This window comes from Macrobrachium nipponense, chromosome 2 (genome assembly GCF_015104395.2).
Source record: "Macrobrachium nipponense isolate FS-2020 chromosome 2, ASM1510439v2, whole genome shotgun sequence".
In the NCBI taxonomy this organism is placed as follows: Eukaryota; Metazoa; Arthropoda; class Malacostraca; order Decapoda; family Palaemonidae; genus Macrobrachium; species Macrobrachium nipponense.
The window spans coordinates 112728125-112746159 of NC_087201.1; the positions used below are offsets into that span (position 1 = coordinate 112728125).

Genomic DNA, 18035 nt, shown 5'->3' on the forward strand with positions numbered 1-18035 from the left:
CTTTGGCATTATCTAAAGTGCCGTACACAAACAGCGGTAGGCCCCCTACACCTCCCTGCTCCTTACAAGGGCTTTCTTACCATGACTTGATAGGATGAAGTTGGCAAGCAGAACTTCAAAACATCTCAAAGAGGAAAAGCCTTTAATACCCAAAGTTAACTGGGCTTGTAATAGTCAATAAAAACCCTAAACGGAAGGGGATAAACGACAAGCAAAAAAAATTACTTTTGACTCATATTCTTCCCGTAACCTTTCCTTCACTATTAGTACAGGCAGTACCAGGTTATCTCGGTTAATGGTGACCCGGTTTTATGTGCTTTTCTAGCGCTATAAAATCTGCGATTTATGGTGGCAAAACATGCCGAGTTCCAGTTATCAGCGCCATAAGGTGCTCATAATAGAGTTCAGGTGCCATAAAATAGCTAACAGAGGCGCCATAAATGACTGAGTTTTGGTTAATGGCAGTTTTCACTTATCAGGACCTGCCGAGAACAGAACCCCTGCCAATACCCAAGGACTGCCTGTATGAAGAACTTAACATGATAAGGCTGCTTCCAACAGGTGCCGAGTTCACACAAATTGGAATCAAAATTGAATTAATTTCATGGAATACAGAGTACAACAAAAGTTACAGGAGGAAAGGGCCAAACAAAATGGGAAAGTCCAAAGGAAACCAAACAACAACACAATGAAACTATAGTTTGCAGATTGAAAGAGGAAAAAATTAAATTACAAATGTATTTAAATGAGAAAAACAAAAGGCACATGAACAAAACAAAATCCTAACAGACAATACACATGATTGTAAATGAATAAGGGCATAGACAAATTCTTAAATAATCATTTTAGACAGAAAAGAAAGGACCTTACAATACACAAAATGGGAGAAAACAAGCAAAAAAGAAAGTCAGTGGTTGAAAAGTACACAATAAAGCATTATAAAAAATCTGGAGTCCAGAGCTGAATAATGTACTACTAACGAAAAAAAAAACAAGAGGGTCACAGCACAAAACAAAAACAGAATTCTTACAATAAAAAAAGGGAACGTAAAAGTGAAAAGATCACACAAATAGGCAAAGTTATAAGAACAAACCTAATAATATGGAATCACAAATGAGGCAGCAAGCTGCAAAACTATAAACAACAACAGAATGTAAAAAATCTTAATACAAAAAAGTACAGTAGCAAAATGAAAATAAGAAATAGTAAAGACACTTGACAACCACAAAACAAAATAAACATTCTTAAAAACTGTAATTGATTACAAAGCAAGACAAAATAAAAAAAAACTACAAACATGAAGAGACTCAAGTCTGGCAAGGTTTTAAATACAAGTTCAAATACAAACCCATAAGAAAAATAAACATCAAAACAAGGTCCAACCTGCATTAATTAGTTAAAATGAAGAATCTTGCCTCTGAACAGGATATACTCAATGAAAGCATAATTTTTAACAAATCAATTTCTAGGTTTACGACAAAGTGCTTTTCTTATCTTACAAATTTCTTTAATTATAATAACATCAAAAATGATTAACTAATAATGAACCTTTTAACATCTATTAGTAACAAAATTTTGATGGGCAAAAATAACCAACTGCATAATACAATACTTACTCTAAGCCAGCAACACCTTCCACAACTAAATCATCACTGGTTAATGTTCCCGTTTTATCAAAGCAGCACACATCTATTTTACCAGCAAAAGGAATGCGAAATGGCTCGGTGCAGTAAACAAACAGCTTGGAAAGCGAGAGCAAAGATGTATTGACAGCCAGTGACAGCTCAATGGGCAATTCAGGAGGTACAACAGACGTTAAAATCAGGGTACACTCCAAGAATAGTTTATAGCGATTTCTGTTAGGATCTTCTGTGCCTGAAAATAAAATGGATGTTCAGTAATGTGATCATTAAATAGCACTGAAACAATATCAACACATTACACTTATGGACACTCCCATTCTACAAGTAATACATTTCTTCTGGCAGCTACATAATATACAAGCTACAACACATTATTATTATTCTAGGTTTTAGGATCGGAACAGAAATTTGTCATACAAACCAGTCTATCATAATTCGCTTTAATTTCCATTGTTGAATTCCAAGGCACTTCTGAAGTGCTGCATGAGGAAGAACTGCCAGAAAACCAATTACTGATTGACAGTGCATGCACATCTTTGAACTATCAGTAATAAAGAACTAATCTCATTCTTCCAAGGAATTTGCAACAAGGCTAGAATTAGGGGTCTGGGATGAGGCATGAAAAACATAAGCTTTAATTCCAAAAAAAATTTCAGTTGTTCCATGAAAAATCTATCAATCATCATTCACCTGAATCACGATTAATCCTTAACCCTTAAACGCCTATTGGACGTATTCTACGTCGCTGAAAATTGTCTGTCGGGTGCTTAATTTACGTAAAATATGTTGACACTAAAAAGTTTTTTCAAATATTTACGGAAAAATAGTTATGTATAGGCCTACTTGGTGAAAAATTTTGAATCACGCGCCTTGAGGGATGATGGGAGTTCATGGATCAAGCTGTTGTTTTGTTTACAAGCGTTACCCAGGCGCGCATGCGCGAATTTCTTTCTTCTCGCACAAAAAAGCATCAGCGATACATCTCAGAAATTATTTCGTCACTTTATTGTAATTTTTGCACTGTTTTATATTAGCCGTTACATAGAGTTTTATATATGAAAATGTGCACAATTTCATGTAGAATACAACAAAATCAACCCATGGTTGTGGCTTTTATCAGTTTTGAAATATTTTCATATAAATAATGATAAGTGCCAAAATTTCAACCTTCAGTCAAATTTGACTACCGAAATGGTTGAAAAACGCAATTGTAAGCTAAAACTCTTTACATTCTAGTAATATCCAATCATTTACCTTCATTTTGCAACAAATTGGAAGTCTCTAGCACAATATTTTGATGTCTGGTGAATTTTTGAAAAACACTTTTCCTTACATCTGCACAGTAACTGCTGAGAAAATCAGAAATTCTTTCGTCAGTTTGTCGTGTTTGTTGTAATGTTTGAACCATTTTATATTAGCCATTACATAAAGTTTTATATATGAAAATGTGTGCAATTTCATGTAGAATACAACAAAAAACAACCCATGGTTGTAGTTTTTTCAGTTTTGAAATATTTTCATATAAATCACAGTAAGTGCTAAAATTTCAACCTTCGGTCAACTTTGACTCGACTGAAATGGTAGAAAAATACAATTGTAAGCTAAAACCCTTACATTCTAGTAATATTTAATTATTTACCTTCATTTTGGAACAAATTGGAAGTCTCTAGCACAGTATTTAAATTTATGGTGAATTTTTGAAAAAAAAAATTTTCCTTACATCCGCATGGCAACTCTGCCGAAAAAATCCGAAATTCTTTCGTCAGATTGACGTAATGTTTGCACCGTTTTATATTAGTCGTTACATAAAGTTTTATATATAAAAATGTGCATAATTTCATGTAGAATACAGCAAAAAAAACCCATAGTTGTAGATTTTATCAGTTTTGAAATATTTTCATACAAACAACAATAAGTGCCAAAATTTCAACCTTCGGTCAACTTTGACTCTACCAAAATGGTCGAAAACTGCAATTGTAAGCTAAAACTCTTACATTCTAGTAATATTCAATCATTTACCTTTATTTTACAACGAATTGGAAGTCTCTAGCACAATATTTTGATTTATGGCAAATTTAAAAAAAAAAACTTTTTCCTTACGTCCGTGCGTTAACTCTTCCGAAAAAATCAGAAACACTTTCGTCAGATTGTCGTAATGTTTGCACCGTTTTGCATTAGCCATTACATAAAGTTTTATATATGAAAATGTGCACAATTTCATGTAGAATACAACAAAAAATAACTCATGGTTGTAGCTTTAATCAGTTTTGAAATATTTTCATATAAATAACGATATAGAAAAAATTTGACCTTCGGTCACATTTAACTCGACCGAAATGGTCGAAACACTTTCGGAAATACCGGCTCGGTGTTTCAAGGTTAAACTCTTTAAACTTAATATTATTTGAAAACTAGTACTGTATATTATTATTTCACCATAAAATATAGTAATACTCTTAAAGACATAATGTATACATAAACTTTCCATGCCAAACAGGGCGAGAGTTACCCTGACATGCGTATCTCATGAGGAGAGAGAGAGAGAGAGAGAGAGAGAGAGAGAGAGAGAGAGAGAGAGAGTTATTTAAAAGAGTGAAATGGATAGATTATTGTATTTCTTTGAAATAATCATCACATATGAATTTTGAAATTAGTTATATTATTAATATTATTATGTGAAAATATTAATAAACATATACACATGTACTATAGAAATTCTCTCATCTCAGTAAGAAAGAGAGAGAGAGAGAGAGAGAGAGAGAGAGAGAGTTATCCATATTTGAAAGAGTGAAATGGAAATGTTATTGTGGTATTTCTTTTAAAATACTATCTCATATGATTTTTGTAATTACAGTTATATTATTATTATTATTATTATTTGAAAATATTAATAAACATATACATACATGTACCATAAAAATCTCTCATCTCAGTAGAGAGAGAGAGAGAGAGAGAGAGAGAGAGAGAGAGAGAGAGAGAGAGAGAGAGAGAGAGAGAGAGAGACTCCCTCCCCTCCTGTCACATTACTTTATATATTTGACAGCTGTTAGTCGTGAGTTTGGTACCTGGAGTTCGAAAGAAAGATGTGTGAGGACTGGGATTTCCTTCATTCTTACAGAATTTTTTAATTTATAAACTAAAATCTTACTAATACACTTTAGTATTTTCTTTAATGAATTGATATGATTGCTGTTTACATTAATATTGATATTTGAAAATTAGTAAATAATTTACTTATCATATAAAAAACATACATCTCTGTAGAGAGAGAGAGAGAGAGAGAGAGAGAGAGAGAGAGAGAGAGAGAGAGAGAGAGAGTTATCCTTATTTTGAATGAGTGAAATGGAAAGATTATTGTAGTATTTCTCTAAAATACCATCACATATGATTTTTGTAATTACAATTATTATTATCATTTGAAAATATTAATAAACATATTATACATACACGTAATATAAAAATTTCAAATCTCAGTATATATGTATGTATGTATGTATGTATGTATGTATGTTGTATGTATGTATTAGTATGTATGTATGTATATATGTATGTATGTATATATATATATATATATATATATATATATATATATATATATATATATACATACATACATATCATACATACATACATACATACATACATACATACATTATTACATACATTACATACACACACACACACACACACACACACACACACATATATATATATATATATATATATATATATATATATATATATATATATAGAGAGAGAGAGAGAGAGAGAGAGAGAGAGAGAGAGAGAGACACACTCCCTCCTCTCCAGTCACATTACGTGATACATTTGACAGCTATTGGACCTCGGTTTGGTACCTGGAGTTCGAAAGAAAGATGCATGAAGACTGAGATTTCCTTCATTGTTACATAATTTTTTAATTTATAAACTAAATCTTACTAATTCACTATAGTAATTTATTTATCATACAGAAAACATACATCTCTGTAAGAAAGAGAGAATTATTATTGTTATTATGTGATATCATTTAATCTTATTAAACTTACTAATACAGTATTGATCAATATTAATATTTTAAAATTAGTAAATCATTTTTTGTATCATAAAAATGTATTATTCATGAAAATAACATCAAAATACACTAATTTGGGATTATTTATCGTTGGGAAAACCTGCGAATCAGTGAGTCCGCGAATCCTGAGAACGCGAATGAGGGGGGGGGCAAACTGTATTCACTTTCAACCTCCCATGGAAGGCGCCAACAAATTTTATGTTTTTTTACACCATGTGCATTTGCATATCTTTCTCTTTCCACTGATTTTTATTTAATTGGCCCACCTTAAAATTTGCCCAGTCTGGAGGTGTGCTAAATATATATTTAGCCCCTCCCTTAAGGGTAAAGGTGGGAGGATGAAAAGGCACTACCCCAGCTATAGTGACAATGATGTGAGTTTGAAGAGGACTTGGAGCTAGAGAGTGGCCAAGCTCCAATACCTAAGGTACAGCATCCTTATATCTCTTAATTGTAGATACTGAAAATTTATTATTTTTTCGTCTATCTCAGTCATCCTATTTGACTGGGTGGTATTTATAGTGAGGGCTTCCGGTTGCATGATGTCTCCTTCGGAGTCCATCACTTTCCTCACTATGTGCTCTGTTTCTAATAGCACGCTCTTCTGCGTGAGTCCTGGAGCTACTTCAGCATCTAGTTTTTCCAGGTTAATTTTCAGGGATCTTGGGATCTTACCTATGCCTAGTGCTCCTATGATTATAGGTACAATTTCAACTGGCATATCCCATATACATCTAATTTCTATTTCCAGGTCTTGATACTTATCAATCTTTTATTTTTTTCTCATGTACTCTGGTGTCCCATGGTACTGCAACATTAATGAGTGATACTTTCTTTGTGATTTTGTCAATCAGCATTAGGTCTTGTCTATTGGCATGTATCACCCTATCTGTTCTGATGCCATAGTCCTAGATGATCTTTACCTGATTAGTTTCTAACACTCCCTCAGGTTGGTGTTTGTTCTACATATTACTGCAAGCTAGCTGTTGCTACTTGCACAGTGCAACTGAATCATGCCTCTTTTTGTACTGGTTCTGTGTAAGCGCCAAAAATTCACTTGCTATGTGGTTTATGGTCTTGTCTTTCATACTGCACTTCCTGCATATGAAAAGATGTTAATTACATCTATTGTTCTTTGAACATATCTGGTGCTTAGGTCCTGATCTTGTGTTGCTATTAGCATTCCTTCTGCTTCCTTCTTGAGTTCTTCCATCTGTAGCCAATGCCATGTTTGTGCTGGCCAGTTCTTGAGTCTTTCTCATGTACTGTCCGTGCATTGGTTACTGTGCCATTCCTCTGTTTTGTTTTTCATTCTCCTATCTCTGTATATTTCTGGGTCTTTGTCTACTTTTATCAGTTCTTCCTGTGCACTCCTCAGCCACTTGTCTTCACTGGTTTTCTGGTAGTGCCCCAGTGCTCTACTCTTGATGTTGACGCAGTCCTCTATGCTTAGTAGACCTCTCCCTTATTCCTTTTGTGTTATGTATGTAGTTTATATTTGCTCTTGGGTGTAGTGCTTCATGTGTTCCCTAGTTTTCTGGTCTATTCTACAGAGTTCAGTCTTTCTCCACTCCACTACTCCTGCAATGTATCTGATTACTGGTACTATGTGTTTATGAATTTCATCATGTTTCTGGCGTTGAGTTTTGACTTGAGTATCGCCTTAAGTCTGTATATATATTCTTTCTTGATTGTATCCTTCACCTCTTGGTGTTTTATATCCTCTTCTTTTATTCCAGTCTTTGTATACTGTCCCACCTGTGTTTGATGCTACAGTTCACCCCTGCTTACTCCTGGTTCACCATTCGCAGTTTTAGCTATTTGCAGATTATTCTTCGGAGCATATACTATTTGTTATGTTTGTATATTCTATACTGATATGTGAATATTACATAAGCTAATTTTATGACTCGTGTATGATGCAACACCCGTAAAATTAGCTTTAAAATTACCGTATTTGCTGGCGTAATAGACACACCCTCGCATAAGATGCACCCTTATTTTACTAGGATATTTTGAGGAATAAAACAATTTTAGTATGTTTCATCATACATTTACTGAAAGGCATTTAAAAGTGATTTTGTAGGGGAAAATGTATGACTCCTTGCATGAAATACAATAATGTGAGTATACTGGAATAAAGTGTAGACTTTGTTTGAAATTTACCATAAATAAACAACAGGCGGTGCTACACTTTTGTTTACATCCACTCAATGCAAATGGCCGACAGGCTGACAACCGATGATCGTGAGTAATTTTTTTAAAGTTTGTCAAACTGAATTTCAGCTTGTTTTCAATATTTGATTTATTAGTAACACAATTTACTTTAATAATCTGGCTTATTTTTCAATGTTTTGTTATAAGCAACAATTTTTGAGCCTACCCATTATGCTCCCTGTAGTAAAGGCATAGCCTAACCTATAGCGTTGTGTCTACTAGTCGTAATACGGCCGCATTGGATGTAGGGCAGTTTTTTATATATTTAACAATAAAAAAAAGTGTCTAATACGCTGGGAAATATGGTAGTTCTTCAAAAGTTGCATGATATGCGAGTATATATGCAGTAGTGCCTCAGGTTACGAAATTAATCCATTCCAAAGCGGCCTTCGTAACCTGATTTTTTCGTATCTAGAACTACGTTTTCCATGTGAATTGCCTAATTCGTTCCAAGCCCTACAAAAAAAAAACCACAGTAGATTTTATAATAAAGCTAAATTGACCAATAAACAATGAAATACAACAATTTGGACCATTCAATACCTAACATAACTGTGACTGTACCTGTAAATAAAGTGTATTAGTGTACATGGTACAAGAAATACTGTATGTACATGTACGTACATATGTAGTAAAATGTGGAACCTTACCTTTCGAGTGAGGCGATATCCGATAGTGGCAACAGAGGAGGAGGACAAAAGGCAGAAAACTTGAACACTTAACTTTATGAAACTCATTAAAAAATGGCAGAAAACATTAACACCAAACTTTACGAAACACATTAACAAATGGCAGAAAACATTAACACTTCTTGATTATCTCCATCTTCGTCGCCATAGAAATCATCATCTTTCCGTGAACTTCAGCAACATTCTTGGGACCCATGGCTAATAACGTAAGTCATTCAAGTTCACACACAACACGATAAAATAACTTACAGTACAACGAAAGCGAAATCACTAACACGAATTTACTTTAACAAACGAAATCTATGTGAAAAAACGAATTCCAGGTGTTTACGATAACGCTGCCGCAAAAAATGGTCATGGAACGCCTTTACATAAAGGAATGATGGGACAGATGCTGACCAATAGGAGAGCAGGATCTTGCAGTAGTGACTAGCATCAGGAACCAACCGGAGAGCAGGAGGATGGTGGCGAGTCTACCGAGTTGGCGATGCGCGAGTTTTAAAATTGTTCTCGGTGGCCCGGATGAATCTCGGACTTTAAGTATATACACCCTTTCGCAACCTGATCGTACACACAAGCAAAAAAATCTTCGTCTTTGCCTTTGTAACCTGGATTTTTCGTGCGTAGGGACTTTCGTATGTAAGAGTATGACTGTATATGGAAACCAGAAAAAAAGCATTATATATGGCATTTTAAAGGAGAAAGACGGCTGGATACAGTCTAAATTATTACAAATGTTTCACATCATATGCATATTGTTATGGCATGAATAGTTATGATAAGAGCATAAACATATCAACACCACAGGGTGGGATGCAGGTGATTAACTACAGACAGTCCATCCATGTCAGTCAAGAATTATTCTTTTGTTTATTCTAAATGCAGATTTCCCCTAACAGCATGAAGATGTAGGATAACTTTAATATTAGCTAAGATTCCTCCCTAGTATTATTACTGTTAAAGGTTAAAATTATTGGAAAAAGTTGGAAAGCTGAAAAGTTTAACTACCAACAGTGATAATATTTGTGAAGGACCTTGCAAGGTGTTAAACATGGTAATAAACACACTGGATGGGAGTGTATATTTGTGTTTATCTGCTGATTTTGCCGAGTATATGCTGTTTTATACCTCAGCTTGGTGCCCCTATACTAAAATTCTAATGATAAACTTTTCATTCATTGTGTGCAAGGATTACTAAAGATCTATTACCACAATATTGTTATCTATTTGGTAAGGCAAACAAAAATTTACATCATCCTTACACATTGCAAAACATCATAGTTATGAGATTAGGTAATCATTTATCATTCACTGAAACCTTGTGCAAACATTTACTCCACTGTATTTACTGGCTAATATAATATCAATCCCATTTTATTAATGGATATGAACTTAACTTATCAAAACCTAGAATAAAATAACAAAACAAAAGCAACTCCAAAAATATTCATGTCCAACTTTTGCCATACAGAATATGACTTTCAACTAAAATTAAGAAGTCCTTACCTTTAATCCAAACATAGGAGGCTGCTGCCACAGCAAACACTAACAGAAACAAAATGAAAGCAAATGTCTCTAAATTATTTGCAGTAACTCTGCTAACACCATATAGGATTGTTCTTAGTAATTTCCCTTGAGCAGTATTGAAGTTTGTACGAAGGACATAGCACACACAGCCATTATCTGGAGCTGAAAATGGAAAAGATAAATAGCTTTGAAGCTTCTTATATAGTAGCACACAACAACTGACCACAAACAAGTTAATGTAACTACCGTGTCACCAATAGACCTACATTTTAAGAGTATCAAAAATTTACATTTTAAGAAGTGCAGATTGTAAAACTATAAATTCTAACTTTGTTCATTCAAGAACAGTAGATTTTTATACCTATTCAGACAAATTACAATTGTGGTCAAAGGACACTGAAATAACTAGATGGTCTACAAAAAATACCTGAATAAACGTGATATTGATGTTATAATAAAAAGATGTTTTATATATATGTATGTGCTTACCAAGTAATTACATAGCTAACAATTTCCAAGTAGCAGCAATTAAAATTTTGAAAATTGTGGTAGCGACTCTTTTATTTTGTCATAGATAACTAGCCCTGCCTACTTTTGGGGAAGAAGAGAAACAAACTAGCAGAGATCGAATTGGTTGTCAACCACTGCAGAGGAGGAGAGACAATACCCGACCAAACTATCTCAGAGAGCCAACCATACTGGCTGAGGCAGGCAGGCTGGCAGCGCTGTACACCACTAGCTCTCGCTAACTTGTCATCCTGAGCCACCAGGCATTCCATTCCATGAAGGAAAGCGTTTAGCTAAAACCATCGAGCACAAAAAATACGCTCAAGCATTTGGATTTTATCCAAAATGGGAGGGAAGAAAACCCTCCTTTTCGGTGAATGCAAACGCTGTGGTGTTGTTGTAAACAATACCACTAGTATCTCAAAATTGAAATCAGTAACTCTTGGGAGGCCTGCAAGGCAGTACAGAGTTGTAAGTCGATTAAGAGAAGATACTATTCATTTCAGTCACATACCCATACAATTAACTACAGTTGTGTGCCTACTACTCGGACTATTCAACTGATAACAGAAGCATGTTGCAAGAGAAATATACGTAGTATATTTGTAGGGTCCTGTACATCGACCTCCTTCATTCTCTAATGAAGAGAGGAAGGTGAAGTTTTCCTGTAGTGAGACTTCTACGGTGATAACATGATACCGAAGACGACTAGTTCAAGCCAAACTGGATGTTCCCAAAACAGTAGCACTGGAGAGGCATTCAAATTCTCGGTGTTATCCATCCTGAAAGGATTGACGTATGTTCGGTAAGATCCTAGGATTGAACCAAAAACATAGTCTCTCAGGTTCAAATTCCTTTTATTTTCTTGTTTCCTTCTGGTATAACCAAGAAGTAAAGCGAAAAAAGAGAAGAGAATTACCTGTTATTGCCCGTTCTTCTCTGTATCCCGGGGGTGACCGCGTACTGAGGCGAAGGACCGTCAGGTCCATCCAGGCCGAGCCCCCTCCTGAGACACTGTTCCTTCAGCAGCACCACATCCTTCAAATGCTAGAAATTCCAGGAATCTAAAGGCTCAGCGAGACTCCTGAGTTCGTACTAATTACCGGGAATGTGTGTCTTGACAATGTGTTGGGAAATTACAGGAAAACCAAAACACTCTTGAGACGCCAGAAATTCCAAGGAAATCAAGCATTCAGCAAGATTCCCGATTATCGTAGTAACAATTATCAGGAATTCTCGTCTCACCCACTCTGGACCGTGGTCTCGCCCAAGTGTTTCCAGATCATAGAAAACAAAAACACTCGGAGAGTGCCAGAAATACAGAAGAATTTTAAGCGCTCCGTGAAACCCCCCGAATTTCGTCAGACAACCATCGTATGGTGGTCCTCCCCGATTCCCGTAGAAATCGAGGATGAATGAGCAAGATCCTTCCTCAGTGACGTGAATTTACGTTTGGTAGGACCCGATGGTCCCTCCAGGAATGCAGTCCCCGACGCTGAATAATACGGAGAGCTCTCTGCAGGATCCCTCCTATTCACGCCGCCCCTCCCAGCGTAGCCATAGGAAGACAGGGAATGGGGGAGAAAGACTGGACGCTCTCGCTCACCTTGCCAGCGGAACTAGCAGACGGAGAGGCGAGTCACGGGCAGCCATCAGCCTGTGGTGATGGCTGCTCCGAGAGTCTAGGAAAACGTTATCGTGTGGAGAAAACGTTTTCCTGAGGAGGGTTGTGAAACTCGTACTGTAGGTGAAACATCTGCCGCCACCGTGACTGTCGTCTGGGTGGGGCTGAGCGTGCACCTGACAGGAGAGAACCGATACTGTCCTTTGATGCGGCCCAGTCCTCGTCGAGGCCGAAACCTCTCAAGAGGACCGTAGGGGGAGTCCACACCAGTCTCTGCATGCGCGGTCCAGCAGGACCGTCACATGACAGCAGTGATGGTCACTCCATGATCTTAGGAAAGTGCCAATATTGAATGTACAATAATTGAAGAAGTAAAGAAGAAGAGTAAGAGAAGAAGAAGAGGAGGAAGAAGAGGAGGAAGAAGAAGAGGAGGAAAACAGAAGAGAAGTAAACAAAACTGAAATGACAGAAAAAAAATAAGGAAAACAAAGAACAAGATAAAAGTATGGATGCAGAGATACTCATTGATACTACATATGAGGCAATAAAGCAGCATACTTACGAAGAAATAAATTACGATATGACAACACAAAAGAAAATCCCGAAGAGGCTCTACCCAGATCTACACAATGACAGGAAAGAGGAAAAAATAGACAAAAAAGACGTCTGCAACCTTTTGAAAAGAGGGAATTACAGATAATCTGCAATTATCGTTTGTATGAATGCAGTGTTCAGAGAAGTTGATTACTTATACCAAAACAATTATGAAGTTCAAATTGAAAATTTATGTTTTCCTAAATGTTATTACTGCTGTAATTACACTACTACTATTAACATTTCTAAAAGGTTAAGAACGACAAAGGTGCTGTGAAGTGTAACTCAATGTTTACATTTCTGCTGGCCGCTCAACTACAAGTTGATGTCAATGATGTGGAATTATTCCATGAATAGGCTATATATTATGAAGATATGCCAATAATATATAAGGTGAGAATGGTTTTATTACCTTTATTGTCAGTTAATATCATAATGTGAATCTGTTCATGCATTTGCTGGTTATCGGAACCGGACGAGGCTTAGCCTACCACCAACAAGCCCGCGATGCTGTGATTCATACCAGCAATATATAGACTGAGAAGTGGTCCAAGGAAAAACCTGTGATTAACTGAATCCGTGATTGCTGATCCGCGACTAAGCGAGGCCCCATTGTATACCCAAACCATGTACAAGCTCATGTGATAAACCATGTACCCGTTTGCAGGATGAATCACATACATGGATGTGCGATAAGTCAAGTACATGAGCTTGAGACGGGGAGGGGGGTTATGGGGATATGAGCAGCCAAGAAATGCAAGAGTAGGCCATCCACAGAAGGGGCACCCCAAAGGCCTAGAGACGCCCAAACAGCCGCCATGTCGTTTGATTTGGAATCTGAAATAGAGGAAGCCGAAGGCATAGCCTCCTCTCTCTCGGGAAGGACATTATATCCCATGAGAAAGGGGGCTACATTAAACTATCTCATCCTGTGCAACTCCCGATACTTCCAACTACGAATCGATGGAAGAAAGGGTAGGAGGCAGTAGTACAGCCGAAGCAGAGGGAATGTTTCTGGAAGAAGGGGATGCTGAACCATCCAAATGAGGAGGCAAACCCCCCTCCCCCCGGACAAGTAGAAACTCTAGAATGCTCCCTCTTCTTGTAGAACACCCTCCACTCCAACACAGGCCAGGAACGACATTCTGGACAAGGATTATCAATGGCACAAAAATTAGATCAGCACCTACTGCATGTAGTATGACAAGGCCTAGAAGAATTGGAGGACTCCATGATAACAACAAAGCACACACACACACGCACACACACAAAACACAGTGAAAGAAAGAAATCATGGGCAAACAAAGCAACCACCTTGGGAGGAGAGTGCAAGCAACTACTCTCCAAGGCAGTCAAAGAAAAACTGAATATCAAAGGGTTCTATGCCTGGTCGATGACCAGCTTCCACCTCACATACACATCGAGTTGCCAGATGCCACAGATTCCTTGTTTTACAATCTTTGATTGTTTTTAAGCAGTTTCCAGCTGGCACAAGATTATCCTATTGTTAAGACCGAAGGCTTGTTCCGTGTATGAATGATGAGTTTCTCTACACTCTCCTCTGTCCTGTGCTTTTTCTACCTGCACTCCCCTCCCATCAGTTCTGTTTTCAACTATGCTCTTCCTCTATAATTTCCTGGGCTTTCCTACAGGTTTTCCTCAAACTATGTCATATTTTTTTAAAGATACTCTGTTGTCACTGCCAATGGACAAGTTTCATCTGTAAAGAGCAGTGCAGGCCATATGTACCCATCATAAGTCTCTGTGTCCCCCCCCCCCCCCCCCAAAAGAGACACCTGTATTTACAAGTAGTCTAGCTATCTCCTCCCATAATTAGACATTCCTAGTTACAAGTAGTCCAGCTATGTCATGGTAATTGCTTTATAGCAAAGAATGATAAGTTAAAGGAGATGAAAATGCATTCTTTCCAAGTAGGTCTGCAGCAAAGGCATTCGCGTACGTGTTGGAGGCGCCTGTTCTCATGATTGTTCTAGAAACGTCAGGTGGGGTATGGAACTCAACAGGCGCCAACTTGACATGAGGAAAGTCACAATTTCTGATGCAATACTTCGTTGAGATCCTTCTAAGAAGTTCCAGTAATCTCGGGAGCCTGTGACGTTCGCTGGTAGGCCACGCCCCCAGGTAGCCGCATAAATACGACTGACGAAGTAGGAGATATCAGATCATCATCAGCAGCAGAGATCAGAGATCAGATCATCAGAGAGAGATAAGAGAAGAAGGAACAGACGTCGGATCAGAGAGGAAAAGGCACTCGAGAGTTTAATCGGAATCTGGTTAAGTCGTCATCCACTCCGAGGCATTTCTACGTAGAGCAAGACTTCAAAGAAGAAACGTTCTACAAGAAGTTTTGAGGAGTTACTGCCCTTCAAGTATCAAGAATAGACAATGTCTTCTGCAATACAGTCAAGTAGACGTCAGAAGTTACAGTTCTTTTGTGAAGCCATCGCTTCGAGCATTGATTTCCGTCAGCTGAAACTTGCCAGCAAGTATTAACATTACCTCACTGTTCCCCCAGTTCATGAAGTGTAAGATTTTACTTTGTTATGTAAATAGGAGAAACCATTCTGCATTTATCTTTTGTTAGTAAGCTTGTAAATAAACCTCTGTTCTGTTAGTGTTTCTTTCTATATTCGTATCCCCAGTTTCAACTGTTGGTGTTGAATTCTTTTTGTTTATCATAATATTGAACTTGGAGCGGACCTCTCTCAGTTCGTAACATATTGGGGACCTTGCTAGGCTGTTCGGCACTGTAACAGTTTGAAACGGAGAATATAGAAAGAACCAGAATGAGTGAGATGGTGAAAGAGTTTATTGAGTCTAGTAAGCTTCTAGGTCTAGAAGGGAATGATCTCTGTGAGTATGTAGAAAAGGAAGAAAGAGAAATGTATGAGAGAGATGAAAGAGCAGCTGAGAGAGAAGTAATAAAAATGCAGCAAGAGAGAGAAGCAATGAAAATGCAGCAAGAGAGAGAAATAATGAAAATGCAGCAAGAGAGAGAAATTTTGGTAATGCAGCAGGAAGAAAAAGAGAAAGAGCGTATGCATGGGCAGGAAGAAAGAGAAAAAGAACGTATGCACGAGTTGGAAATTGCTCGGTTAAGGCAAAGCACTCTTAACAGTCAGTCAGGCCAGAACGAAAATGAAGCTGATAGGTTAGGTATGAGTGCAGTGCTGAAATTAGTACCAAAGTTTGATGAGGAAGATGTAACAAAATATTTCATGTGTTTTGAGAAGTTAATGGAAAGAGTAGGTTCTCCTAAAGAAATGTGGACTTTATATTTACAGTCAGTTTCGAGTGTTAGGGCACTTACTGTGTATAGTTGTATGTCTAAGGAGGAATGTGATGATTCTGATGTTGTGAAAGAAACTGTTCTTAGCGCATATAGGTTAGTACCGGAGGCGTACCGTAAGAAATTTAGAAGTTTGAGAAAGGATGAAAATATTATGTATGTGGAATACGGTAAGAAGTTAGAAAGGATGTTTTTTGATTGGTTAACTTTTGCTAAAGTTGAGGATTTTGATGGTTTGAAAAACTTAGTGTTGTTAGAAAACTTCAAAGATAACATATCCCCTGAGATTAAGCTTTACATAGAAGATAGGCGAGAAGTATCTTTTGCAGGAGCAACTAGGTTAGCTGATGAATATAATCTAACTCATAATTTGAGTGTTAGTAAGAAACTAAATGATCCTTCGTCGGGTAGAGTACAAAGTGGTAAAGGTTTTAGTTCTAGTAATAGCAATGCGAGTAAAAGTGACTATTCCTGTTATACATGTGGAAAACCTGGTCATACGTCTAAGGTTTGTAAGAGTAAAGTGGCATCTAGTGGGCTCAGAATTAACTTGTTTTCGATGTAATGGGAAAGGGCATTTAGCGAGAATTGTGGACCTTTCATCAAGTAGGAATGATGTGATGAGAGAAACTAGGAAATTTTTTGGTGAATTTCTGTCAGAAGGTGTAGTTTCCTCTCTTGGAGGAGTGGATTCAAGGGAAGTAGTCTTGCTTCGAGACACAGGAGCTGCTGTCTCACTGATTAGGAGAGAGTGTGTGCCGAACAGGGCAGAAATCAAGATGGAAGAATAAGTCATGTTAGGTGGATTTCCTAACACTTGTGTTCTTTGTCCTTTGTTGAAGTTGAATTTAGAAAGTCAGGTAGTGTCATGAGAAGTGAAACTTGCAGTTGTTGACAGTTTGCCCGCTGATGGTGTTGAGATTATTGTCGGTAATGACTTAGCTTTATCCAAGAATGTGAATCCTGTTGTGAGGGATATTCCAATGCCTGAAATGGTAGTAACTACGTCAGGTTTAGATACAGACATACACTACGGTCATAATTTGTTCATGGCTTCGAATAAGTGAGAGTTCGTGGATTCGAACGAGTGTGACAGAGGTGGCGAGGTTGATCTTGGCATGAGTGTGGCTGAGAAACCTGACTATTGTTGGCGGTGATAGCCGAACGGAAGGTGTAGCTGTTGAGGCTAACGTAGTAAATGTACCGGTATCTAGTACTAGTTACGGTGATGAATTAGGCACTAACCTTTTGGATAAGGATGAGCTAGTCAAGTTCCAGAGAGAGGATAAGACACTAACCCAAATTTTTTAACGTGAGCTGGATGATGATCTCGATGATGTGTGTAAGGAAACTTTTTGTTTAAAGGACGAAGTTTTGTGTCGTTATGTTCGTCCTAAGTCAGGTAGTAAAGGGGAAATCACCGAACAATTAGTGGTTCCTACGAAACTTCGTGAATTAGTTTTGAAGTTAACACATGATGAGCAAGGACATTTGATAGTAAATAAAACCTTCAAGTGTATTAGTTGGGCGTACTTTTGGCCTAAGATGAGGAGTGACGTAAAGAGGTATGTTTTTAAGCTGTCATGAATGCCAAATTGCCGGGAAACCGAATCAAGTAATTCCTAGAGCTCCGTTGTGTAATATTCCTTCAGTAGGCGAACCTTTTGAGAATGTAGTTATCGATATGGTCGGACCTTTGCCTAGACGTAGGGTAGAGAAGATTACATAACTAATCTAGAGTAGTATTATAAAAACGATTTAGGAGATGCTTGGCAACTAGCAAAGGAGAACGGAAGTGCTTGGCAAGTAATGAAAGAGAACACGAGTGGAAGTCAAGGGGAAACTAAACGGA

The 18035-nt window shown here is 37.3% G+C and overlaps 1 protein-coding gene across 1 annotated transcript in view; it reads right to left on the minus strand.

The window, feature by feature from the left end:
- The window catches only part of LOC135221276 (endoplasmic reticulum transmembrane helix translocase-like), a 354729-nt gene that overhangs the window by 203492 nt on the left and 133202 nt on the right, over positions 1 to 18035 (minus strand). The window contains exons 8-9 of the mRNA XM_064259089.1: positions 10128 to 10310; positions 1617 to 1875 (exon numbers count right to left, since the gene is read on the minus strand). Coding sequence (XP_064115159.1) covers positions 1617 to 1875; positions 10128 to 10310 — 442 coding nt within the window. The remainder of the gene's footprint in view (positions 1 to 1616; positions 1876 to 10127; positions 10311 to 18035) is intronic.